A 26,317-nucleotide genomic window follows, 5' to 3' on the forward strand; every position below is an offset into this window, starting at 1 on the left:
CATTAAACTCTGATAGACTCAGCCAATGCAACCAGAAAATATATTGGTACAAGAGTTGGTTAACCATTAGGTATCATCCTGAAGAGTATCAGAACTGGGAGACAGAGGGAACATTGCCCAGCTCATTTACACAGTGCAGAATACAGTAAATCTGGTGTAGCTGATAGAGTCAAAGCTAGATATTTGGCAGGGAAAGGAAAAAAACAAAAACCAGATTATTTCCACTGGGGAGAAAACTAGCTATAAAACTTAGAGAGATTGCCTATAATGGATTCACTATACTTAAGTGCCAGCATAGAAACTATATCAAAACACTGTCAGGGCATTTTTGGTTGAGTGGAAAATTGCAAGTGGAAACAACCTGACAGCTAGTTAATAATATGTAAATAATTTCTTATTGTGATTGCACAGCTTATTTCTGTCCCATTTGATCTTAGGTGTGATAATGCTCTGGTAATATCACTTCAAAGTTCATTTGTACTGCCTCTGCCCCTGTGATGGAGGGGTCACACACAATACTAGTGTAAGACTGTGATGCTAAATGTACTTGATACTAAATTGTCATCAGTTTTGTATGTTCAAAGCAGATAAGAAAAATTTAGGTAATAAAAAAAAAAAAGTAAGGACTACTCAATACAAGGATTAGAACATGTGGCAAAGCAGTCCCTGAGATGCAGTTTTCTGAAGCATGGAATAGTGTCTCTGACCCAGCATAAGTGGAGTTGGAGTCTTCACCATAGAAAGAGATACCACAACGAGATGTCAGCCCCCAAAGTAAAGTCTAACAAGCTGGAGAGTAGAATAGTTACTAAACCAAAGCAAGCTAGCAAGAAAACCTAGAAACCTCACTGCTCCCCGTTCAGGGTGCAAATAGGTTGTGATATTTGGTGATTTTAACATCAGTACCATGAAAGCGTTACATGATGTCATCCATCACTGATGAGTTCATTATACTGAACCTGCTTTTAGTACCTTTTATAGCCAAGATCCTTAGAAAACATTACCTGCATCCCAAGAGCGAGTCTAGAGTTTGCTAACAGCTAGCTTTATTGAATACCTCTTCTGTGATTTGGCTAGATTACTCAGTATGTGGCTACAAGGAGAATAGCCATGAGGTCAACTAGGACACAATTATAAAGTAGATGTGTGCTCAGTGAAAACAGACTGAAGGATCTGGTAGTTACTATGCAGGACAAAGAACCAGCACAGCAGCAGTGACCACTATCTTATGTGCTGAGAATTTACTCTGTGGGAACTCACACTTGCTCTTCATCTTCCACCTCCCTGCTTCCTATTCGAAAAATGAGGATAACAGAATCTCTTTTGGTAGTCAAGCCTACTTCACTGTTTAGCATCTAAAACTATTTATGGCAGGACCTGTCTTCTTCTATAAAGAGAGAGTTCACAATTAATCAATTTTTATTTGAAGCCTTCCAATCCTCATACAAATCAAACTGTACTACAAAACCCTGCAACGTCCCACTTGCTGGTAAGTGTCAGTGTCCCTGGATTTTAACAAGGAAATTCAAGGCTAAGGAATTAAAGGACTAGCCTGAAATCACTCAACAATACAGAAGCAAGAACAGGTCACAGCTATTTCTGACTTGTAGTATTTCATGTAGCCCTTATTATATGATCACTTAAAAATGTGCCTTTTTCAGGAATTTTGTGCAGCCTCTACATTGGCTATTGAGATCTAAAGTAAAGATTAGTGATCATTCTGAAATCATTTTGTTCTACTAGGAGACCTCAGCGACATCAAAGGCTCTTTCAGCTAAACTCCATGCTACTCCCAATGTTAATGGTTTACCTTAATGGTGCATCAAATCTTAGTTTCCAGAGGTTACTGAAACAGAAAGAGAATTATTGACACTGTCAGTGGCAAATTGAAAATGTTATCTAGCTACCACACTTCTTACCTCTATAGACAGAACTGGGACTGTTGCTGTGAAATTACATACGAAACTAAGAGGATGTTTAAGATCATCATATCTAATCATTTTGCGCGAGTCCAAATTTTCCCAAGTGACTCTGAGTGACTCTTTAGAGGTTCCTGACTTTGAGAGCGCTGCTGTTCAGCACTTAAACCACACTAGAGAATCAAGACAGGGCAGGATGGATCATTGTTTAAAACTTCTCTTGCCAAAGAGTCCATGGCCAGTGCTGGCCCTGGATGTCTTGGCTCTTGATTATGCTGTGTGCTGTCAAATCAGCAGTCATCTACATTCAGTCATCCCTCCTTCCAGTTGCTGCACTCACATTACTGCTCCCACAGCTAGTTCCAAGGGCAGAAGTTCAAGCAGAAGTCCAGCCTGAAATTAAAACTTTACCTGAAGTGGGAACAATTCTCTTTGTTACTTCTCAAAGGAATGCTGAGATGCAACACACAGCATCCAGACCTCTGCTCTCTGCCTCCTAAGAAATGCCACCTAGAATGAATGCAGAGCCTCATGGTTGAAGTCATCAGTTTTAAAGATCATTGGTTTACTGGCTGAATGAGAGAATAGGTAGGTGGTATTTCCATGTACATTTGTCAGGAAGCCCTTGCTGCAAGAGCCTGAGCATGAATACACCAAAATTAACCACATCCCTCTCTCTTAGTTCAGCGCATCTGCCTTAAAAATTTATGGCTGTGGTGGTTTGGTGTAGCAACCCTGGGGTGTGATCTGTTTACTTGACATTTCGACAGAGGTGAGGTGGCTGGGGCAATGAGGTTTCATCTGGGGATTGGAAGGGTGGAGAAAGTGGGGTTTTTATGTTTCTGGCTGACTGGCTGCCTTTTGTGGGATGTGATGTGCTGATGCTTTGTTTTTATTGGTACAGATTGTATTTTTAATGGATGGCAGCATGCCTGGTGACTGGATAGATATCATTTACAATGTCAAAATAAATAAATGAACTAATTGTGTTTAGCAAGCAAATTACTGGCTCTGTAAAAGCTAGCAGTAACCTTCATGGATTCTTTAGAATTTAGCCACACCATGGAACAATGAATGAAATTTTAATTCATGTATTTTATTAATTTAATTAATTAATTAATTTCATTTATTCATTTATTTAATTAACTTATTTAATTTGTAATAATAATTGGAAAAATTAAGAGCCATGCATACATAAAAATGGGGCAGCATGTTAATATAGTCGGAAAGAAAACCTAGATGCCAAACTGCAGCTCAACAGCATATCTCACCAGGGAGGCTAATTCCTACCAGAAGACTTAGTGATCATTTATACTGACTCAAGTTCACAAAGACAGTAGAACTGAGGCCACTTTCATCTGTAGCAATAATATTGCAAGAAAACACAGCATAAACAGAATAGTAATCCACTGAATCAAGACCAGACATGTTCAATACTGCTCAAAAGAAAGAGGCTAAAATGAGGAGACCAGAAATCTCAGGAGAGAATCATAAATGTGGAACCATGCTGTGAGTGCCTACAGGATCCTGAGGATCTTGTTTTGGTCCACTGTTTTCCACATTTGTCATAAAATGCAGAGGATCACAAGCTGGTAGAGGCAAGAAGTGAAAAGCTAACACAACTCTTACATGAAAGCAATTTTCTAAGCATGGTGGGCACATTTGAAAGTGCATTTCAAGGCAGACAAATGCAAGGTCTGATATCAAAAGTAAAAAATGCTGGTCATTAAAATAACTCTGGAGGCATTAAAGATCATCACTTGAACATGAACTTTTCCTGACAAAATGTTGCTGAAAGGACAAGCATAAATGTGAGAACACTGAGCAGACACTGGAAATTGTTCTTACCACTGTATATTGTATTAGTAAAATAATCACTGAAATACATTTCTGGTGTCAACACTTCAAAAAGTGATATTGCAAAGAGATCAGAAAATCTGCAAAAAGTAATTCCAAGACACAGAAGTTTGTCTCAGAGCAAGACAATGCTCCATTTAATAATCTACCTAAGAAAATGTTCAAGGTATATTTGCCTGTGATCTATAAATATCTTTATGAAAACAACGTTTTTAGCTGGAGATGGTCATTGAAGCTAGCAAAAGACAATGAGATGAAATTCAGAGTTTAGAAGACAAATTCAAACAAATTCAAAATTAAAATAAGGCACAAACTCTAATAGTACTACTGATCAAGCATCTGAAAAACAAGTAATAAAGCCCATAGTAGATGTTCCGCTACTTTAGGGCCTTATACCTGAATGGTATTTCTTCTTTGAAATACTCTATAGCAAAAAACTGTGTGCTTGAAACGCCAGTTGCTGGGCATGGTTCTATGGCCTCTGTCATAAAAAATAAGGATTATAGGGTCTAAATGGTGTCTTGAAGCCACTGGGAGATGTCTCTTGGCCAGTGAAACTACTGAAAATGGGGATAGGATTTTGTAAATTTCTGCCAAATGCTTTCTCTTTTGTAAAGATGTAAATGTACATATGTGCAATTTTTCACTTTCTTGTTTGCACTTTTATCAACAGATTTGATTTTTAGTGAAAGATATATTGTACCTCTAATGTTTGCAGTAACTGCAGAAATATGCGGAAAATTTAGAAAATGTTGCTAACTTTGTTATGCTAGAATATGTTCAGTCATCAGCCTAAAGATGTTGGGCATGCCAACCACCCTTCTTTCAGGACACACAGAACGACTGCATCTTCATAAAGCATGAAGCAAGATAAAGATGAAGAATCCAGGTTCTTCAAGAATCTTCAAGAATCCAAGATCCACAGACAATCTGTTGAATTAAAGAGCCCAGAGAGGACTAAACTGCAGGTTAAGAGAAGTGGTGATTGTTTGGCAAGCTAAGTGACTTTAAGAGGTGGAAAGCCACAGAAGAAAGCCAGCAGACAAGAGGAGAAGCAGCAGAGGTGCTTAGGAACTGGAAGGAGATGCCCACTGGAAGGTGAGGTTCAAATACTGTAAGCAAAGGCACTCTTTACCTTTCTTGTGCTTAGAAAAACAGGACTTTGTGCATAAACAGGACTTCCTGAATTAAACACAGAAGGAAACCAAGGCCTTAAGATCAGTTCAGAGACAATATCAGAGTCCTAAAGGAAGAGACTTTCTTGACAAAAAGCTACTTTCAAAAGAAAACCAAAAGTTAAATAAATATAGTGATGAGCTTCATTTTGGTATTTATGGTTACATACCACATGACAGAGTAAATGCATGTGGAAAGATTACCAAAGAAGCTCCATCTCGAGGAGGTGATTTGCACCTGCCACTTCAGGAACAAGGGAGACTGCTGCCTTCTGAAGTCCATCCACTGGTGTTGAAAGTTGTGGGATCTGCGACTATGCTTATTCTTTCACAAGTGTGGTCCATGCTTAGGGTGCCGTGACCATTCCACTCCCTTCATGACAGCTCCTGTCCCTGCTGGCTGGGAAGGTGCTAATGCCCCTAGCAGAGAGCTATCATGGAAAGATGTGGAGTTATCATCTCTGAGCTAGAACCAAACTCTTGGAGATTTTGGTGATTAGAAGACAAACTTTGCTTGGACTCTGTATTCAAGGAGAAAGCCAATGTGGACAGCAGATTTCCAAGACGATATGATTTTGGCAATGTGCACTGTTTCGCAGATGGACTGTTACATTTTGTTCTTTTTGGAACATATTTAGTATGCATGACTTCCTTTCTTAAGTAATGAATTCTGATAATCATGCCACAAATTTCTGTGGGTCACAGTAGCAGGTATGGCTGCATTTCCTTCTTTGGATCAACCATTGACAAAAGTGGGTATATTTTTACCATCATGATTATTTGAGAGCAATTAGCACCACGGGGTTCAACACAGTAAGGCTGAAGATTAATTTGACAGTTGTGACAGCGCGAGTCTTGCAGATCAAAAAACGTTTGCCATGGAAAGTCTTCTTCCCCCTTCTGCTAGATGGTGGGGGTGATTTGGGGGCCCTACTTCTCTATTTTAACCTGTCTGTATTTTAGTCCTGCTGTCATATCATCGCAACCCCAGGAGCTCACCCCACTCTCAAGATGCAAAGTTCTTGCAGAGAGGCTCAAGGCTGCAAGCTTGCTCCAAAATCTGCTCAAACAGTGAAGCTCGTTCAGTCATTTATAACCCTCAGGGCTCCACTTTACAATTATACAAAGATTGGATGTCTATTTTTTATAGGAATAATTGCAGGCCAGGACTAAACATCCGAGCTCAGTAACATGGTGTCAGTTCCAAGATTACTTGGAACAGAGCACTTTCTCCAAACTTCTCCCCCACTCCTTATTTGGACACTGAAAAATAATTTCCTCAGTAGTAGATTTTTACTCAGTGAAATCACATGTTTTCTCAAAACTTTTTTTTTCTCAAGATAATTACATTTGATAAGAAAAGGGGAGAAATAACAATGCCACATTCCTAAAGTGAAGACTGAAGCCAAATTCAAACTACTGCAGTGTGGGTCAGTGTTTTTTTCCAAGGACAACTGACCCTGCTGAGTTTGGACACAATCCAAGACCAACTCCCTAAACACCTGTTTAATTGCATATTTCAGTGTCTGAGGACTGGCTGTTTGTTGCTGAATTCATTTTGTATCTGCATCTCATATACATTGTTATTGGTTGATGGCTAGATAAGGATTAAAGTGTTTTTTCATACAGATGGTCACCCTGGAAGTGGATACTAAATAGTGTGAGGCATCAATCTTGCTCCTTCTGCCTGGTATGAATATTGCTCAACATGTGTCACAGGTTCTAGATCTCCTGCCAGCTATCTGAGCTGTTCCTTAGCTAGCACACTTTGAGTATTACTCAAAGATGATGATAAACAACAGCTAAACTGTGAAAGGACTTTACTCTTTCAGCACAGTCCTAGTCCTGCTTTTTTGATTGAGATTCATAGGACAGCCAGGCAGGTAAGTGCGTAGTAAGGGAACAAAACGGACAGCAGCCTCTTCCTCTTCTGCTCAGAACAGACCTGTGCATGGTTTGTACGCCTGGCATCATCTGCATGACCACAGCTCCTCATTCCTACCAATTCCCGCTCCTTCCTGTTGGTACAAGATCACATGTGGCTGTGCAGACTGTTCCTGGTGTCCCATGAAAGCTTTTGCACAAACGTACAGTCTGCTTGTTAATTCTGATATCAGAAAGACGACAAACTACTGATTTCAGTTAAGGGCTTTGCTTAAACATGGGAACTCCATGGACTGGAGCATAACTGTACACTCTGGATTCATGATTTGCTGTTGCACAACTTATGAAATCCATGGTCAGTGCATGTGATTTGGGAATCTCAGTTATTTCCCCATCTCACTGACGCTATTCCAAGTACCTGTGGTATAGCAGAACAAGAGTGACCCAAGTACCCTGGTGGAGTAGGGTAGAGATGTGTTAGAATTCTACTGATGACACTGAATCTGATGAATTAGAAGGTACCAAGCAGTTGCTGCTCAACATGGTTTCATCTGCATCAACAGGAAACATATTTTTCAGCTGAATAAAAGGAGAATTACTGTTGTACTACCCTTTTCTCTAGATTATCAGTTCTGTGTGATCATATGTGACACTGAGATCTGCTGGCAGGGTGGTGAGAGCAGCCAGTGAGCACTGAGAATACTCCCAGATGCTGGGAGGTTATGTAAGCCAACGTAAATGAAAAAGATGTGCAATCAGAGCCAGGAAATGCACACTAAGAAATTAAAACATACTTCTAGCAAAAGGTCCTTACAGTCCTCCCCCTGCTTCATGATATGAAACAGTCTCTAGAGAAGTCTCTAGAGAAGGTGTATAAAATTTCACAGTAGAAACTATTAAAAGTAGAACTATTAACATTGAAAACATGAATTTTCTATGGCTGAATTATATATTTTCTCTGCAATTCTATGGGCTATGTTAAAAAGACCCTGTAAGAAGGAATATATTAAAAATTTTGCAGTTTAAATCACTATTTATAAAGCTTTTAAACATGTTTCTGAAATCCTATTGGCTTCTTCTCCAGCAAATTCTTTCAAAGTCTTTTCTGTTAGGGTACAGAGCATGAGGGAAGTAAAAGAGAACTGCTATTCCCACTTTCGCTCCCCAGGGAGCTTTGAGAAATCACTAGCACAAATAGTCCAGCCAGCTGGTTTAGCCAATTGGTGGTCAGTTTACATTTCCTCTAATAAGTGAACTTCTTGACCGTACATTTTAACTGAGTCATTAAGAGCTCCTTTTCCAAGTGTTTTGGCAGGCTAACAAGGTCTGAGACTCTCAATAGACCACAATAACTAGTAAAGAGAAGAACAGCACTACTTTTAATACACAGAAGAAATCAATCCAAATGGATCCAGAAATTAAAGCCGCAATGAAAATAAAGGGATGCAAATATCCACCTGCAGGATATAATAGAAACTGTTATTGGAAGGGCTGCTTCTTCTGTTAAAATGCCACTTTGGATATACGACATAACAAAAGCTTTAACCATTGCTCAAGCATGTTGTGCAAACAAATGTGGGAGTGAAGTATTGGAGACCTGAAAATACAAGAGACATCCTAGGTGTGCCATATGTACATACCCCTAGAGAGTATTCGTTGCAGATGCTCTAGTCACTGTAACAGGATACCTTGAAATCTGTAATATACATGAAAGAGAAAGGACTCCATGCATGAAAAAAGGTAACTCGATTATGGGGAACTAGAATAGCAATATGTGATTCACCATTAATCACTCACAAAGCTTCAGCAATTACCATCAGCATCTCATTCAGGAATACATTGGATTTCAAAGCTTGGCTTGAGCGTGCAAGAAGGCTACTCTACTGACGGTGCTATGGCTGTATACTGCCTCATGTCACTTGAACTGCACGAGTCAAACACACATGCAGTGGAGGCTACAGTGCTTTGTCTTCCTCCAGGAATCTAAGACCTTAATCCATGAACCCAGCTGATATAGAACCAGGGATAAGACCCTGGCAGCACCAACATGCAAGACATGCCTGGACAATGGAGCAGTTTTCTATTTGCTTTAGGGGTTATGTAGAGTTGACCAGTTACATATGACTGAACACACTCATTACTGGTCTGCCCGAGTGCAGCCACAAGTTCTTTACTCAGTGTGATTTAGAAGTCCTTAGGAAGGGAGAACTTCAGATCTCTGCCCATGGCACCAGCCCTTGCCAGCTGCTCTAGGAGCTGTCGTGATTGAATACGAAGACAGTGTTATGCTTGGCACTAAAGGCATTGGGGAGCTTATCAGGGGAGAGAATTGTTTTTCATATGTCATCTGAGTTTCAAATCAGTCCATGTGTCAGCATGCTTTATAACAATCTCAAAAGCACCACAAAGCCAATGTAATTCTTGTATAAATGTTAGGGCCTTTTGGGCTTTTTTGTAAGCAAAGAATGGGTAGTGGACCAAAGCCAGTGGAGAAGAAAAATCTTCTAGAATTATACTCTGCAAATACTGGCTTTCAGGCTCAGACAGCTGTGTCCTCATTACTGTTAATAGCAAAGAGCTATGCATGTTGGGCAACATTCCCCTTTGAGTGTATACATAGCAAGCCATCTATTTATTTATTTCTGTGGTGGTGATCATTGGAAAATGCCTATAATTGCTGCTCAAATAACTGGCTTTAACTCAGATTTGGCATTCACTGTTTTATAATGACTGAGCCACATTTGCTTGCAATGTTCCAAAAATTGCCGCCGGCCAACTGGGTTGCAAATCTTCCTGGATAAATGAAAACTGTGTGGATATGGGAGGTTTGCTTTATTCCAATTGGCATGTGATGTGGATGTCTACTGGCAATTCTCCTGTTCTTCCTACTCTCAGTCCATGTCTCCCTGGAAAAAGAGGTGTTTAATCTCAAAGGGCTTCCCCCCCACTCTGCTTTCAACCACATTCAGTTACCTTTTATGCATAAATTAAGACAGAAACTTTCAAGATTTGTGAACTCCTGAGATAACAAGCCCTCAGAGCAGATATGCTGAGTCTTTTAGGGCAGAAAGTTGTATTTTGTTTAGCCTCGAGAACTACCAGTTTTGAGCAGGACCATGGCAGGTTCTTGATGGTTATGAAACTCCCAGGCAGGACAAGGTACTTTCAGCCTTATACAACAAATTTCTAATACAAGTTACCTAACTTCTGGGCAGGGCTTCTGGCTCCTGCTCATCAATAAATAAATCAATCAAGATAAGGGCAGATCTTCTTCCCCTGTACTGATCCTGGGGTAAAACAGATGTGTTGATCTGGATGGTCTTGACTGAACCTGCACTCTGTGAAACTCAAGATTCACTTCACTGCAAAGCTGGGAATAAAATCCTTCACTTCTGATCATTGTTTCTACTTCACTATATCAGCTTCCATCCAAAGATCTTACAACACTAAAATCAATGCTAAACCTCAAAATTTCTGTGACAAAGAGAATATCACTTCCATTTTATGGGAGTCTAAATAAATTAAATAAATTAAAAGTTTAATTAAAGGCTAGAACCAGTGTCAGACACAGGCTCCTGCACTTCAGGGACTGAGGTCTCAGTACCATTGCACAAGGCATGTTGGAGCTGACATCTGGAAGTCATCTGGCCCAAGCCTCTGCTCAAAGCAGGGCTATCCAGTCAGGTTGCTCAGGGCCTTCTCCAGCTGAGGTTTGAATTCCTCCAAGGATACAACCTTTAGCCACAATCTTTATGAACCTCTGTTCCAATGTTTACGGATTCGAACTTAAACAGGGGAAGTTTAGATTGGATCTAAGGAAGAAATTCTTTACTGTGAGGGGGGTGAGGCACTGGAATGGGTTGCCCAAGGAAGCTGTGAATGCTCCATCCCTGGCTGTGTTCAAGGCCAGGTTGGACAGAGCCTTGGGTGACATGGTTTAGTATGAGGTGTCCCTGCCCATGGCAGGGGGGTTGGAACTGGATGATCTTAAGGTCCTTTCCAACCCTAACTAGTCTATGATTCTGTGTTTGACCACCTTCACAGTGATAGCATTTTTTCTTATATCTAACAACAATTTCTCATGTTGCAACTTTAGTTCATTCCTGTTCACATGCCCTTCTGAGATGAATCTGGCTTTTACTTCTCTACATACTCAGAGAGCTGAAGACAGAAAGCAATACAATTCCCTCACCAGCCTTACCTCTTAAGACAGAGAAAACCTACTTCTCTCAACCTGTCCTTGTACGTTATCTGCTCCCACCCTGTAACCACCATAGTTGACCTGTCCTGGATACCCTCCTCAGGATGCCCATGTTTTTCTATACCAGGAAACGAGTATGACTGGAAGAATTGAGTGCCTGTGAAGGCAACAGGAATCTGGGAATCTGCTGCATACTGAACTCCCTCCTGGAGGTAGCTAAGAGAAAATATTTAGAACACTTGCACATAGATATTAATTGTAAACCTTGTACAAGTGCAGTTCATCACAGTGGAAATATTTTGTGAATCTCAGCTTAATTTACTAGAAACTCTTGAGATGGGAGAACTATTTCACAGGATGATGTAGAAACACAGCTAGAACCAGGACTGCCCTACTCACACATGTAGGTCTGCATGTTTTTGTCCCCAAAGCTTCAAGTTAAGTCTAGCTTCTTTGCACCAGAATTCAGGAATTGCTGACTAGCACTAAAGGCTGAACATGTGGCCAGTCATACCACCAATATCACAGGCAGTTCCACCACCTCTCACAGTATCCATGAAAGCTCAGAAAGACACATGCTCACATTGAGCATTCCTAAGACAAATGGTTCAATTCCAAGTCGCCTGGCCTGGAAAAAAATCTGTTTAGGTAATTAAAAAAAAAAAAATCATAGAGAAATAAACAAAAATGGTGATGTTCCCAACCAGCAGGAATATTTCACGTCTGTGGCTATTCCTGGAGCAAACTCCTGCTCTTAATGTCCAGAAGGCACATCCCAGTGAATTTTCCATCATGTGGGCATGCTGTAGTGAAAAACTAAATTACATTTTTCCTTTATCATAGTACTTTCCTTTATTAGCCTCTATTACTAGGGCTCTGGTCATATTCAGTCAAGCAAGAGAGCAGGCATGGTTTAGAAGGCACAATCTCCAGCACAGAAGCATGCCTTGCAAATCCTTAGCATGACTAGCATTTTACCATTTGTAGTCTTTCTAATCATCTCTAATCACATACTGCAGAAAATGATTGATTCTGCATTTCCTGTCCTCCCCAGGTCAGAGGGAATGAACCACAGATGGATCAAGTGTTTCCGAGACGGTTTCATGTCCCAAGCTTCTAGATGTCAGCTCAACATTTGGGTGGAGAAGAACATAGAATCATAGAATCATAGAATATTTAGGGTTGGAAAGGACCTTGAGATCATCTAGTTCCAACCCCCCTGCCATGGGCAGGGACACCCCACACTAAACCAGGTCACCCAAGGCCTCATCCAACCTGGCCTTGAACACCGCCAAGGATGGAGCATTCACAACCTCCCTTGGCAACCCATCCCAGTGCCTCACCACCCTCTCAGTAAAGAATTTCTTCCTTATATCCAATCTAAACTTCCCCTGTTTAAGTTTGAATCCGTTACCCCTGTCCTGTCACTACAGTCCCTGATGAATAGCCCCTCCTCAGCATCCTTGTAGGCCTCCTTCAGATACTGGAAGGCTGCTATGAGGTCTCCACGCAGCCTTCTCTTCTCCAGCCTGAACAGCCCCAACTATCTCAGCCTATCTTCATACGGGAGGTGCTCCAGTCCCCTGATCATCCTCGTGGCCCTCCTCTGGACTTGTTCCAGATGGTATTTTGTATCTTGTAGCAGAACACATCCCTTATCAGCTTCAGAATGCCCATAGCCTGTTGGGCCATTAATGGATATACTGCAAACTGCCAGCTGCTGATTGCATTTAGAGGTGTCCTCCAGTCTTTGTAGGACACATCTATGCCACAGCACTCTGGGCTCAAATCTACACTCAGGTTTGCAAAATTACCTGTGGAATATGAAGATAAAATTTTCACTTTTTTCAATGAAGATCATAGGCAGTGTTGGAAGTCTTATTTGAAACCCTGTAAAAAAAGTCTTATTCTCTTACACCACTTTTCAACTATATCTAGTGAAACCCCTTGAAAATGTCAATGAACCAAATGTCATGTTGCAAACCAAAAATAAGGGATAAAATAACTGATTTCACTGAGAATTTTGTCCCAAAATGCAATTCACTACCTGAATAACATAATACAGGTTTTACAAAACCGTATCTTCAAATAGCACTGATTTAGTGGGGAAGAATACCTCCATTTTTAAAGCTGGCATGCTACATGATTTTGGGATGACTACATGAAACCAAATGATAGCTGTCAGTGCACAGTCCTGGGCTATTCCATCAGCCTGCTATTTCATCAGCTCCACTTTTGATTAACATAATTTCAGTCTGCTTCTGAATTAAAGCTCCAGATGCAGTGCTTAGTGCTTTGCTGGCAACAAGTGTTGTATACATTGCTATAGTCTACCATTGAAATATATGAGTATGATCCAAGGCTGCTTCAGCCTATGCCTAGTTTGGGATTCCCCACAGGGGTTTACAATAGCTGAAAATTAGAAGCATGCTATAGTTTTCAGACCACATGTCCTCCCCCTGGGCCAATTCCTGCTCCAGAAGCAAGAAGTGGTAGTCTGGCAAACTGACTCTGCACTACTCTGAGATTTCTCTTTCAGAAAGCGGATGTCTGGCTACCCATTTAAGCTATCTCAGCTTTGCATTGCTCCACCATAGTGACAATAACTGTTATTTAATGGGTGGCAGCTCTTAACCGTGCTATGAACTTTTCTCTGCAGCATTAGATAAAGCAAACAGTTTTCTTTTGTGCCTCTGTGCACAGTGGAAGCTGGAAATACATCAAAGGACTTGAAACTATAGCAACTTAAAGATCTTGATAACATTTATCTCACCCCAAACTTGTGCAAGGCTCTTTCTTGTTAACAATTGTTTCAGGCAGTTTTTAAATGCTCCTGATGATATATTTTCTCCTATTCCTCCACTGCAACATGCCTACTGTATTCTTGTATAACCTGATACACTGCACTGTCATAAAAGGCTTTACTGTGTTCAGTTGGGCTGGTGATGTATAACTCCCATTCATCTTCTGGTAGCTTTATTTTCTTTGAAAAAATTCTCTCATTTCATTGAAATACTAAAATGGGAAGCCAGTCAATTGGCAGATGGAGGCACCAGAGCATGGTAAACACCACACAACTTCAGGCAGCTCTTCTATTTCTGCGTGGCAGCTCCATCATGGATCCAGTGTCTCAGGGACAAGACAAAGGAGCAATGCCAGCACATTACCTCTGCCTATAGAGTCTGGCAAAACCTACGGACCATCTGGCTGATTTATATTGGCAAAGCAGCCAATTCATATTTTCTATATATTTTGGCTTAGCATCTTGATTGTGACATATAGCCATGGCAAATTTCAGGCTGGAACCAAGTGAAAAGAAACAAAGCTGACCCAAAAAATATAAGGGAGAGACCAAGAAAACCGGTGACTTTAAAGTCATTGAGAACACTGCCATCTCTAGGCACTGTTGAGTGCTGCAAATACATGCAAACGGTAACACAGGCCCAAGCAGAGTTCTGGTGCTATGAAGGGCATTGAAAATAAATAAGCCTTTCAGGTAAAGTGAAACACTCTATCTACCACATACTGAACTCTGCGTTATGCCCCAGGGAGGTAGACAAGGTGTCACTCGTGCAACCAGAGTCCCTGAGGGTCCCAGAAGAAAGCTACACATGGACTGTCATCCACAACAGAAACAGACATCCATAGGAAAATGAGAGAAGAAGCCACAGAGCCAGTATGTTGGAGAAGGGCGCTCATGAAGTCAGTCAATCTTCCAGCGCCATTAAGTGACTTAATTTTCTTTCAAGCCCAGTAACTGTCTAGTTGGCAGGACTGCCTTGCATGACAGCTATCCCACAAAGGAAAGCTCACAAAATCCGCTCCAGAGCAGACAGAGCTAATAGGTACATAGTGGCTTTAACTGATCTGGCACTGCTGAAATCCCTGGAAGTAAGACATAATAAAGGCAAGGCGGCCACAAAGCCCCACATGTCAAACTGCTGTTAGCAGTGAGTCTAAGGAATCATTCTAAGATTAACAGCAGGGGTGAGAGTCCTGTCCTGGCCAGCACATGCCTGCAGATATGGCAAGCTGGGCATGATTACTGCTTCTCTGAAGTGAGTCAGATATAACCTTCTGACAGCTAGCTCTTGGTGACAGCTGAAGTCTGTGTATTATCTGGCTCAGAGCCCAGCACCCAATAACCTCCAATTCAGAGACCGAGCTTAACTGAGGTCATTAAACCAACCAAAACCTAGAGTATCAATTTTTCACTTGCATACCCTTTCCCTCTGCAGTCTACAAAACACAAGGGAGATGGGATTCCTGGCTTCTTGCCACCTTGTATACCAAAGTGTCACACAACTGCATGAAAGAGGGAAAACTGAAACACATCATGAAATAGAGAGTTCACAGTCCAGACAGATTTTAACCTTCCTTTGTCTGGAGGTGGCCTGCACATCTAGCAAGACATGGATGTTGTCTTTTCTTTGATTATGCCCGATCTCTGCATACAAATCAGTTGTGCTTTGTAACATGACATATTCTCTTTCAGTTGTTCCCCTCCATATTCCACTCTGCTTCCCTCCTGGCTCCCAGCCTCAATACAGAAGAAACCGGAAAACTTTTAATAACCACTAATAAGCAAGTGAAGACATTTCCAGACAGAATCAGTTTAGCTCAAGCTAAAGTTGAAAGTATAATCAAACATCCCCCAGGTGGCCACAGGTTTTAATTGTAAGGGGATCTTCTGAGCAGCTGCCTATTTGTCCCTAACAATGTCTAGGAAATTCTTATCAGGGTATCAGGAGATGAGCAGGAGGAAAATACAGTAACAATCTCCCTGGCCATAAGCTACTTATGCTCAGTGCCTTAGGCTCAAGACAGATTAATTTAAACCTAATAAATTCACTGCAAGAACTTCTGCTCTCCGATCCTAAAATCTTCACTAAAATCAATGGGGTCCATAATGCGAGGTCTAAGAGATTCTGGTATCCAATTGACTATGTAGCTAACTACCCAGGATGACTGTTTTTCAGTCAAGTTTGGTTTTGGCTATACTCTAGTTCTGTTCATTTTATTTTCCCATTTCACATCATCATACATAAATATAGTCAGTCAGTGATGTTTGAAAGGCACTGACATGCAGAATGATGGACTTGAACTTACACTTTGCTATACCCAGGAGCCTGCTAATTTTCATTCCACTACAGATATGCCAGTTTTCTTAATAACATGCCAGCCTTCTTGGCTTGCATGTTGTATTTCTTGGTTCGATTTTACTCATGCCTTTGTGAGCAGTAGAAACTTCACAAATAAGCAAAGCATTGCCTGTGCTTTAACCACCAGACCATACTCCTCCCACAGTGCACTTAGCAAGGAATGGAAGAAGGAATAATCCAAGCCACAGAAGGCTCAGTTTACCTTGCTACAGACAGATACATACAGCAACCTTTCCTATCAAGCCAACTCCCCTTCCACAAATGGATTCACTTCAGTGTAAAGCAGCATTTCCACCCTCATTTTGCTTGGTAAATTCTGCTAGGGGAAATACGTTTATCGATGGTCAAATTTCTGTAGGAATGACCCTACTGATGAACCCTACTGTAGAGACTGAATCTTGCCTTTCCTCAGGCCTGGCCCATCCTCCGTGCTGTGCAATGGTTTCCTGAGGGAGTAAGGAACTCTGAATATTTTCAAATGTACGGTTTTACCCATTAATATTTTATGGTCAACTAATGATTACCTTCATGAAGGCTTGTGAATAGATAAGGCCATCAGATCAGAAGCACTGAGGCTGGACCCAGAGGAGTTATATTTGTCTGGAGCTCTACAATGTGGGTTTATTCAATGGGACAGGGCTATGTTAAATATGTCTGTACCCTATGATGATAATGATCCTTCTTCCATTAGTCCCCTGGCATATGGTCTTCTCTCTTAATGTACATAGTTTGTATTTTTCATGTATTTCTTTTATCTGACTTGTCTAGTCTCATTATGTTAGATAACCAAGGGTCAACCATCTAGAACTGTGCTAAAACAGGAAATGAGAACAGTATAAGTAGATGGTGACTGAAAAACTTTAGGATCAAATAATCATTTAAAGCTTTTGTAACACAAGTATTCCTGAAGTAGATGGGAGATACTGATTAAATTCTGTGACTACCCCTCTCCTCTGATCTATGGAGAACCACAGACAAAAGTGCCCAGTACTTTCCAATCAGTTTAGTGCACTAGGAAAGTAAATAAGTTCCACATGCCTCACTTCAAGCTTCACTGTTGTAGGCTTATTAAACTGGGCCTTTTTTCTCCTGTTTATATATTTTTACATGATTCTTGTCAGGGATTTATCTCAGCACCTATCACCTACTCATGAAATTACACTTGGTACTATCCTGAGAATTAATTACTATTTCAGTTTACACAGAAAGACCTGAAGAGCCAAAATACCCAGCACATCTATCTATTACAAAGTCAAGAGCTGACTGCAAAATCCTCCAACCCAAGCCTTAGCCACCAACTACAGCTTCTTCTTGAAATGCTTCAGAAGCAACTTTCCTGTTGCTATGGCAGCATGAGGTCTGAATTTATATTTCCCCATACAAAACCTGAAAGGAAAACCATCTTATAAATAAAGGCTACATGTCATGGCCCTTAATTTAAACAGGAGTTGTTATCCATTATATATCCTTTCAGGACACTGCACTCAACCCCTTTCAGAACCTATTCTCATGCAATCTTTTTTTGTTTTTCCTAGTTAATTTGGACATGATGGCAGTGCTGCCCTAACATGGACTATGCATAGCCTTCAGGAACTGGCCCTCTGGAATAGCAGAAGAGATTGTAACACAGACCAAAAGGACACAGAGCTGGTTTAAAAAGGCAATAGTAGGAATGGATTACATTTGCTTCTGCTTTACACAGCCTCTTCCAGGGTATAATCTCCCTGCTGCATTTCACTCTTTTTCTTTCTCCTGTTTCTATGTGCCCAGAGAGGTCACTAGAAAAGTCACTGTTAGGAGGCAACCTGGCTTAGTAGCTAAGCTATCGGATAAGGAATTCCATGCTCTACCCCCAGCACAGCCATGGGCCTGCCACAGGACCGGAGCACCTCCTTTCAGTTCCCTGTATCTTCATTTCCCTCTCCTCTCCCAACAAACACACATCTGGTTCTTTCATTTTGCTTGAAAACTCATCTAGGCATAGGCTGTTCTTAATGAGGTTGTGCATAGGGCAGGTCAGTATAATTGCACGCTTGGATGTGAGTTTTAGGTATGCTTGCAATATAAATGATAATGATCTAAAACCCATCTGTGCAAAGGTAACATTTTGAAGGAAGGAGTTTTGCTCCATGAATGTAGGAATGGGGACCTGTAGGTGGGGAATGTAGGAGGTCCTGGCAGTCTTCGGGAAGTGAGGAAAGCTGAAGCAATGACTGCTCCACAGATGAGGCAACTGCCCCACAGATGAGGCCTTGAAGAACAATTCTCTCTTGGAAAAAGCATCTTTCCATTTCCCTCTGGTTTCGTGCTTCTTCCTTTCAGCTTTTTTTTTAAAAATAATGATGCCTTTTCTTTCTTTCTTTTTCTTTTTTTTCTTTTTTTTTTTTGTAATTAACTCCTCTGGCCTCCTCCCTTCCTTCTGTCTCTAGGTCATACTCATCTTGCCTTATGCTTGCATCTTTCCTAACATCTACTTCTCTGCAGTAGTCTGAGGGAAGACTGCAGCCTGCTTTCTCCAGTCCGTCCATTCAACTCTCTTAGATGCCTCCCCACCTCCATCAACTCCCCCCGTTGTGCACGTGCATTAATAGGAGAGAAAGTGAAAATAGGAACCCACCCATTACAGTTCTTTCCACAATGCCCAGAAGGATCTGTGTTTGAGGCATGTTTTAAAAATCATTGTAAAACAGGAAACAGCAAGGTGGAGTGAAGGGAAATTGGAAAGAGCTCTCAGCTTACGAATGTATAATGCAAGAACATGGGCCCTCGCTCCAGTTTAATCCTGCCAACAGTTACTAGACTGAGTTCCTTGAACAAAAAGTCATTATTATGACTAACCATTCTGTATTTATAGAGACGCAGTGTTAGAAGACAAACAGTTCAAGCAGGGCTCTTGTGCTAGATGTTCTTTGCCTTTTCCTGTATACGGTCTTTTTATTCCAGTGTTAATTGTGTTATAAATCATTCCCAACCTATGCTGTTGAAAACACAATACATTTATACATACAAAATATAAAGCATTCAGCAACTCCGGAGGTAAAAATGGCTTGTAGCAGGAATTAAACCCACAGAAGATTTAAAAAGTAATAATTAAAATATTCCTCTAGCAACAAATGACTACAGCTACTTCTGCACCATGCAGAGGACACTGGAATGGGCAAAATTCTCACTGACAGGTGTCACTTGTGCCAGGAAAGGTTTTGTTTTCACACGGGACAAGATCTGGAGTTAAAAGGGTGGTGAACATGATGGCAAACCTTCCAGGGCAGAAAGGATGAGGCAAAAAAGCTTGAAAGGGAGAAGAATGCCTTAAATGTCTTTTTTTTTTTTGCCATGTTGGAAATATCAGCCCAAGAGGGGGAATGTTATGTGAACCACCAGGGATGCGCATTTCTCTAAGAGCCAGGGAATGCGGAGCCTTTGCAGGCAGGGCAGATGACAGGCTGGGACAGAGCAACCCTCTCACAGCCTTCCTACCTCTAACAAAGGGGGGATAAAAACAAAAGAAAACAAAACAAAAAAAAGAAACAAAACACATGCACACACACCAAAAAAAAAAAAAAAAAAAAAAAAGAAGGAAAAGAGCCTGTTAAATCTCACAGCTTTCAGATTAACTTTGAATCCTGTTTCACTTTGGAAGTCTCTTGAACAAGCTCAGCTCTTCAGAGCTGAGGCTGCAAATCTCTCAGGGAAGGTTCCTGTGTTTAATAAGCTGTTTTGACTGGAATTCGAAGAAAAAGTAAAGATTTCTGTTGGCCTAGCAATAGGAGATGTAGCCCAGACCTATAACCCCATATCTGACTAGACAAAAATGTGTGCTCTGTTAAAAACTGGAGATTTCTCAGAAACATTGGCATTAGAATAACTTTGCTTCCCCTGAAGTCTATAGCAAAAAGTCTCATCATCTCTGATGGAAATACCTGTGACTGATTTTATTTGGAAAGAAGGTGCTGGAAGGCAGGTGCCAGAACACCACATAACAAACCTGTAAGTTATATAGTGGCTCAGCTACTTGGCAAAATAGCTTCCAGTTCACACTTTTCAACCATTCCACCACAAATTAACCCTCAAAGTGCTTCATATCCTAAGAGCTTGTGAATTCTGACAAGCGGGGAAGCACAGGGCAGCTGAAATATCATTAACATGAACAATGTTTATAATCAGCTTATGATAGGGTAGACCCATAATTCATGTGATTCAGACTTTCTTGAACTACCTGGGCAAAAGTTTGGTTACTCCTGAGGATCCTGTCAAGGTTCCCTGCTGTCTTATCTCCAGGACTTCAAGAACAAAAGAGCACAACACTCTGTTAACTGCACCAGAAGCTCTGGAAACAGGGGATCAGGCCTTTCTATCACCACTGCAGTGAGATACCTCCCTTCATGTCCACACTTTCCATCCTAGTGCACACAGATACATAAATCCTGCACCAAGACATGTCTCTTGAGGATTTCACTCAATGAAAAATTAAGTCTAATCTTAATGACAGGTCTTGTTTTCTTTAGGTTTTGTTTTTCTTTCTTTAACACAAATATGATCCATCATCTGCCCAAATTCAAACTGATGCAGACTTTCTAAAACTGCTCCCAGCTAACTGGAGCTCTCAAACGGCAGCCTATCTTTTCCCATCTATTCTCGCTAACTATTCACCAGACTTTCCCTTACAATTAAATTCCCATATTTGAAAGTTAAAGTGACAGAAGTGAACAGCCCTGACTGAAGAAGGCATTAGACATCACATTTCTGCCAGCATGCATAGGAACATATATTCCTTTGCAGGCTGGCAGGTCCACTGTCAAAGTTCCCAAAATCCACCTGTTTTGATTATCACGGCTTGCATGCGACATGCCAGACACAACAGAGGGGTTTCATTTCCACTTTGATTTCAGCACTTCTTTTCCACTAACTGCCTCATTTCCTGTTTCATCTACATCAAAATTAACAAAATGAAAACACTCCTAGAAATCTATAAACCAGTAGATACTTAAGTGAGATTGACCAATTTGCTAAGATGAGAAGGACTACTTAAATTTTCAAATGACTGAATAGTATACATGCTTATTTTAACAGCAAACCCACCAGTTATCATAGGACTTCAAAACTCCTCATAAAAAAACCCCAAACAGATTGGTTTGCGGTTTTTTGTTTGTTTTATTTTAGCTTGTTTGTTGGTTTGTTGTTTTTTCCAGTAGGTATTACTACTGGTTAGAAAATACTTTTTTCCTGCCTTGAAATGTAATGAAGGCAATGATTCAAATACAGAAAAATGTGCCCTGAAGTCTGTGAATTTAAATCTAGACTCTTACAGCTCCCATGAAGAATCATGGTCTCCTCACTAGGAAGCAAACAAAGTACATCATCTGAAAACCAAGTCCTGCCAGAAATTTCAGACAATAGGGCAGAATCAGCCCAAAAGACAAGTCAGTTTTAGCTCTTGTGTTGCTCTGCAGCAGCATTCAATAAAGAAGTGTTCTGAGTTAAATGCGATTCTGGGTCTAAAGACGGGCAACGTTCTCTATTGAAAGCTCGTATTTTCTGTGTTTTGGGCTATTTTTATTGTCAAAGACCAGTCCTGTTTCAAAACAGATTTTGATAAAAGCCTTCAGACAATTAGCTACATGAGATAACAGATGAAAAACCTTTACCATTAGGACAACTGAGACACAGAAGTGAGTTGTGGTTATAGTTATAGGTTCACCTTGTGGTGGATCTGTGGGCTATGTCTCACACTTACCCTGAGCAGCCATCAGTGATCACTGATCCTGAGCTCTTGATTTCAGATTTGGCATCAAAATAAACATTTTGGCCAGTGGAATTTATTTTGTTTGGTTAAGAAAATTTCTCTCTTTTCCTTCATAACATGACATTATCAAATGAAGCAAACCAAAGGGATATAATCTAAATCTTCCTTAAATCTGAGTAACACAGAAGTAGCTTATATTTAAGTTAAACACAGTATAAAATGGAGTAAGTGGAATTAGAATCCAGCAAAAGATGCAAAAGTAGAAAAACTACCAACACAAGAAATTTTTCATAGGCTTGTTTGGTTTTTTTATTCGAGAATGGGGAACATGAACGTGCTAAGACAAAGTCAGTGCTCCGCTGGGGCAGTGATCTGTTTCCCTTGTGTTGTTTGATGCAGTGCCTCCAACAGGGAGTTCCAGTCTCAGCTGAAGTCTACAGTCATTAAGGCAACGGTAGTGCTAACGGTTGTGTACCACCCTCTAGATAAGAAACATATGTGCTCCAAGGGGCTTATCGTCTCAGCAAAGAACGCAAAGCATGAGAGGAAACCACTCTTATTTATGCCATTTAAAGGAGGAAGACTGAGGTCCAGACATCTGAACTGTCACATATGGCCAACAACTGAACCAAAGTTTACTCAGCCCCATCTAACACTTTAAATGGACAGCCACCTTCTCTCTCAAGGACAGAATCATAAGAATAAAAGACATGCCTTTGATGCACTGATAAATCCCCTGCCATCAATTGGCTGTTTATCTCATAAAAACATTACTTCTCTCATGAAATTTGGTTTCCTGATTAAATAATAAGACTGATTAAATAATAAAATCTTATCTTGGCTTGCATCAAGTAATGACTATATGAAACGTACAGCTCACATCCTTTAAAAAAAGTATAGCTGAACTTCAAAACACTGGGCTTGAGTGATTCAATTACTAAAGGACAATTGTTTCCTCAATGTCAGACAAGCTTTAATATAAGTAAAAGTATAGAACAAAGGTTTCCACTTCTTACCAGCACACTGATTGTTTTCATCCAACTGGTAACCAAATCGACAGATCAGAGGTCTTGTAACAGTAGGGTAGTTAGGAACAGGGCCTGGTGCTGGGGGCGGTGGATAAATATTTGAATAAGGGTTCAGATATGGTGATCGATACACTGGGTTTGTTCGGGGTACACATAAATAGCCACCATTCTGGTTGACACACACCATATCTCCTCTGCAGGCCTCAGGAATAGTTCGACATTCATCAATATCTGGAATGAAATTGCAAAAGTGAAATGAGTGATTGCTTCTTCATAGGACCTATCAAAAAATAGTTAAGATTTTTCTCAAGACTTTGCTAAAAAAATTGATACTGTCTTTGAATGGAAAAGCTAATCCTTCCTTGTGGAGCCTCAGTTTGAAGTCAGATCATACCAAACCAGGAAACATCCCATATATTCAACATAGCCTATATTCTACTTGCTTTACTTCATTGGTAGAGGGGAGAAGGAAAGAGGAAAGCCTGCTTTGTTAATCTGTATATGTTCAGTTTAAGCACTGATTTACACATGACTACAGCATGCTACTGCCTGTTTCTGCTAAAGGGTCTGTCCAAACCACAACATGCAGATCAGGATTTCAAACACTGGTGGTTTGGTTTGCCCAGCTGTGAAACTTGGATTCTGATTTGGAACTCCTGAGCTCCCTCCCACAGGAGAAGTTAGGGATGTTCAGATCTGGCGACACAGTTCAGACCTCTTTCTTGCTATGATTGAGATCACTGCTGAATTAAATTTAGAAAGATAGAAATGGTTTAGCCAAACTGAGCATTTGCCTGGTTCTTGGGGCACAGAAGCAGTAGGCTGCTATGACAGGGCAAGCAGTCTTCTTCTGGTTTTTTTCCTTACTGCATGAGTGACTTCAATGCATGCAGAAGATGCTGCCCTGGAAACTGAATGCCATTGATAAAAAGATGCTATAGGTCAAAGTGTGTGTTTCCCTATATTGCCTCAACAATTTACTTGGAGTTTCAGTGCTGAGAAGTGGTAGACTCTCTGAGCCACCAAGTGGAGGCTTCCAACAAAGCCAGGAAATACTGAATCTGAAGGAGAAAGAAGAGAGTGAATGACCCTTGTCACTGGGCAGCTAGAGTGAGCTCTCACCAAAATGCAGCACTGTTATTTGAGAATCACTGACAGCCGATTAGAATCTCAACAATGTTGCTATATACTTGTGCTATGTAAACACATACATATTTTTATATATACATATATATATTTATATATACAGATACACAAACACATATTTGTCACACAGCAAGAACTTTCAACTAAAATATACTAGCAGCAGCACAATGTAAACTCAGTAAATTCAGGACTTCTGAATTCCGTTTAAATGTATTGATTTAATTAAAGGCCTACCTAAGCATTGCCCAGAGGCACGGTCCAGGTCAAACCCATTAGTGCATTGTTGCTAAAATGAGAAAACAAAGGATATTCAGTGACTGTAAAACGAAAGAGTTGCAGAATCAAATGCTCATCTGGATTATTACGTTTAGCACAACTGTCCAGCACTTTACAGTACACCAAAATGAAGTCCCTTCCCCAAAGGACAACCAGCAAGGCATGAACCTGAGGTCTCAGAACATATGCCAGCCCTTTAACAGTTCTAACAAAATAAGAAAATAAAACTAAGGCTTTTCGTTTACACCAAGCCTTTTGATTTTGAGAGGATGAATCTTTAGATGACACGTGTTCTAGGCACGCAAGGTTACTGGAAGCTTTGCTCCTTTCTATCCTGTGGCACTGGTCTTTATCAGGGCTGAAACCTTGAGTATTCAGCACCTCATCAATGACCATCAGCATTTCTAAACCAATCAGAACTAGTGAAGATTGTATCAAAGCCCATTAAAACGATTCCCTGCTCTCCCTAGGTTTTGACGGTGTCTCCAGCTACACAGCAACCAGCCAAGCAGTTGACACAAGCACAGGAACCTGACAGTTAATAGATTATATTAAAGAATGTAAGCATGAGATATCCAAAAACCAGGAACCACTGAAGTGACCAGGGGATGGAGTGTGTTCAAGATTCTTCCTTTTTCTGTAGCTGCTAAATGATAAAACCACTTAGTTTTAGACTTTGTGGAAGAAATCAGTGGAAGAGTAAAGTACTTGGTTCATGTTTGGAAAAGTTGTAGGTGGGAGACAAGGGGTTAGAGGGATAAGTCAGTGGAAGCAGGCCATTGCAGGAACTAGGGAGGGAACACGAAGTGAAACACATGGTACTGGCTTGGAGTGCACCTGCCACTTGCACATATGAATACACAAACCCACCGTTAGAAGTGTCAAACAAGTATGAAGGGATTCAGTCCTCATTTATTTTGGCATTCTGAAATGTTTTGATATCATGTTGTGGAAAGCCAAGATATTCTGATGGGAGAATGTATAATCAGCCTCATGTTTGAAAGAATGTACGTAATCTACCTTTTGTTCTCTTTTCTGTGCTGTGGCACATATACTACACCTAGGTTAGCAGGAAAAGTTAAGATACTTTTTAACACAACTGTTTTCTCTCGGACAGTAAGTAATGATTCAGAAGCACTGAAACTGCTGTAGAACTGGTTTCAACAACTTTCTAGAACTTTATTCTTGAAAAGAATCCAATACTGTCAAAATGACCAGTTTCAGTATCTTCAGAAAGAAGTCGTTGATGTAATTTTGGTTTCAAGTTGCTTTCTGCTTAGACTTCAAAAATCAATTTACGGTACAGGATGTTTTTATAAAAATCACAATGGAAACAACGTTTTTCAAATTATAAAAACAAACCCTTAAAGACATCTCAAAAATTCTCCAGGGGCATAAAAAGCATTTCCCATACAGATCCAATGTTCACAAAAGTATCAATAAGCATGTCATGTGCAGGAAATTTTCAATGTAATAGAAGAAAAACCAACTACATTTCAGAGACTTTTGGCAAAGGTATTTAGAAACACAGCTCTTGACGCTGAGTATTTCTGGATTATCAACTAGGAATCCAAACTTAACATGCCTTTGGGAACCCTTTTTCCTGATTTAAAGTCCACATGGAACCCAAGAACACAAAGAACTAATGCTTCTGCTATTTCAGGAACTGGACTGCTTTACTTCCATCCCCCCTCAAAAGCCCTGCCTCTTGAACAAAAATGGTATCAGGCATAAATTAAAATGAAAACTAGGATACAGTCACTCAGGATCACCGTCCAAAAGTAAACAGTTTTAGAACAAGATCCTGAAAATGCCTATTCATATGAATAAGTTTTCCAAGAGTGGATGTTCCCACCACAGAACTGAGCTGTCCCTGGTCTCATGGGATGGCTTTTCTCATTTCCTTTTCCAGAAGCATTCAGGTAA

General features: G+C 40.5%; 1 protein-coding gene across 1 annotated transcript in view; it reads right to left on the reverse strand.

Moving 5' to 3' along the window:
- The window catches only part of FBLN5 (fibulin 5), a gene marked incomplete at its 3' end in the record, with an annotated part of 44,559 nt that overhangs the window by 15,688 nt on the left and 2,554 nt on the right, over positions 1-26,317 (reverse strand). The window contains exons 3-4 of the mRNA XM_080617976.1: positions 24,350-24,401; positions 22,958-23,200 (exon numbers count right to left, since the gene is read on the reverse strand). Of these exons, the coding sequence (XP_080474102.1) occupies positions 22,958-23,200; positions 24,350-24,401 (295 nt within the window). The remainder of the gene's footprint in view (positions 1-22,957; positions 23,201-24,349; positions 24,402-26,317) is intronic.

This window comes from Psittacula echo, assembly GCF_963264785.1.
Source record: "Psittacula echo genome assembly, chromosome: 5".
Classification (NCBI taxonomy): Eukaryota; Metazoa; Chordata; class Aves; order Psittaciformes; family Psittacidae; genus Psittacula; species Psittacula echo.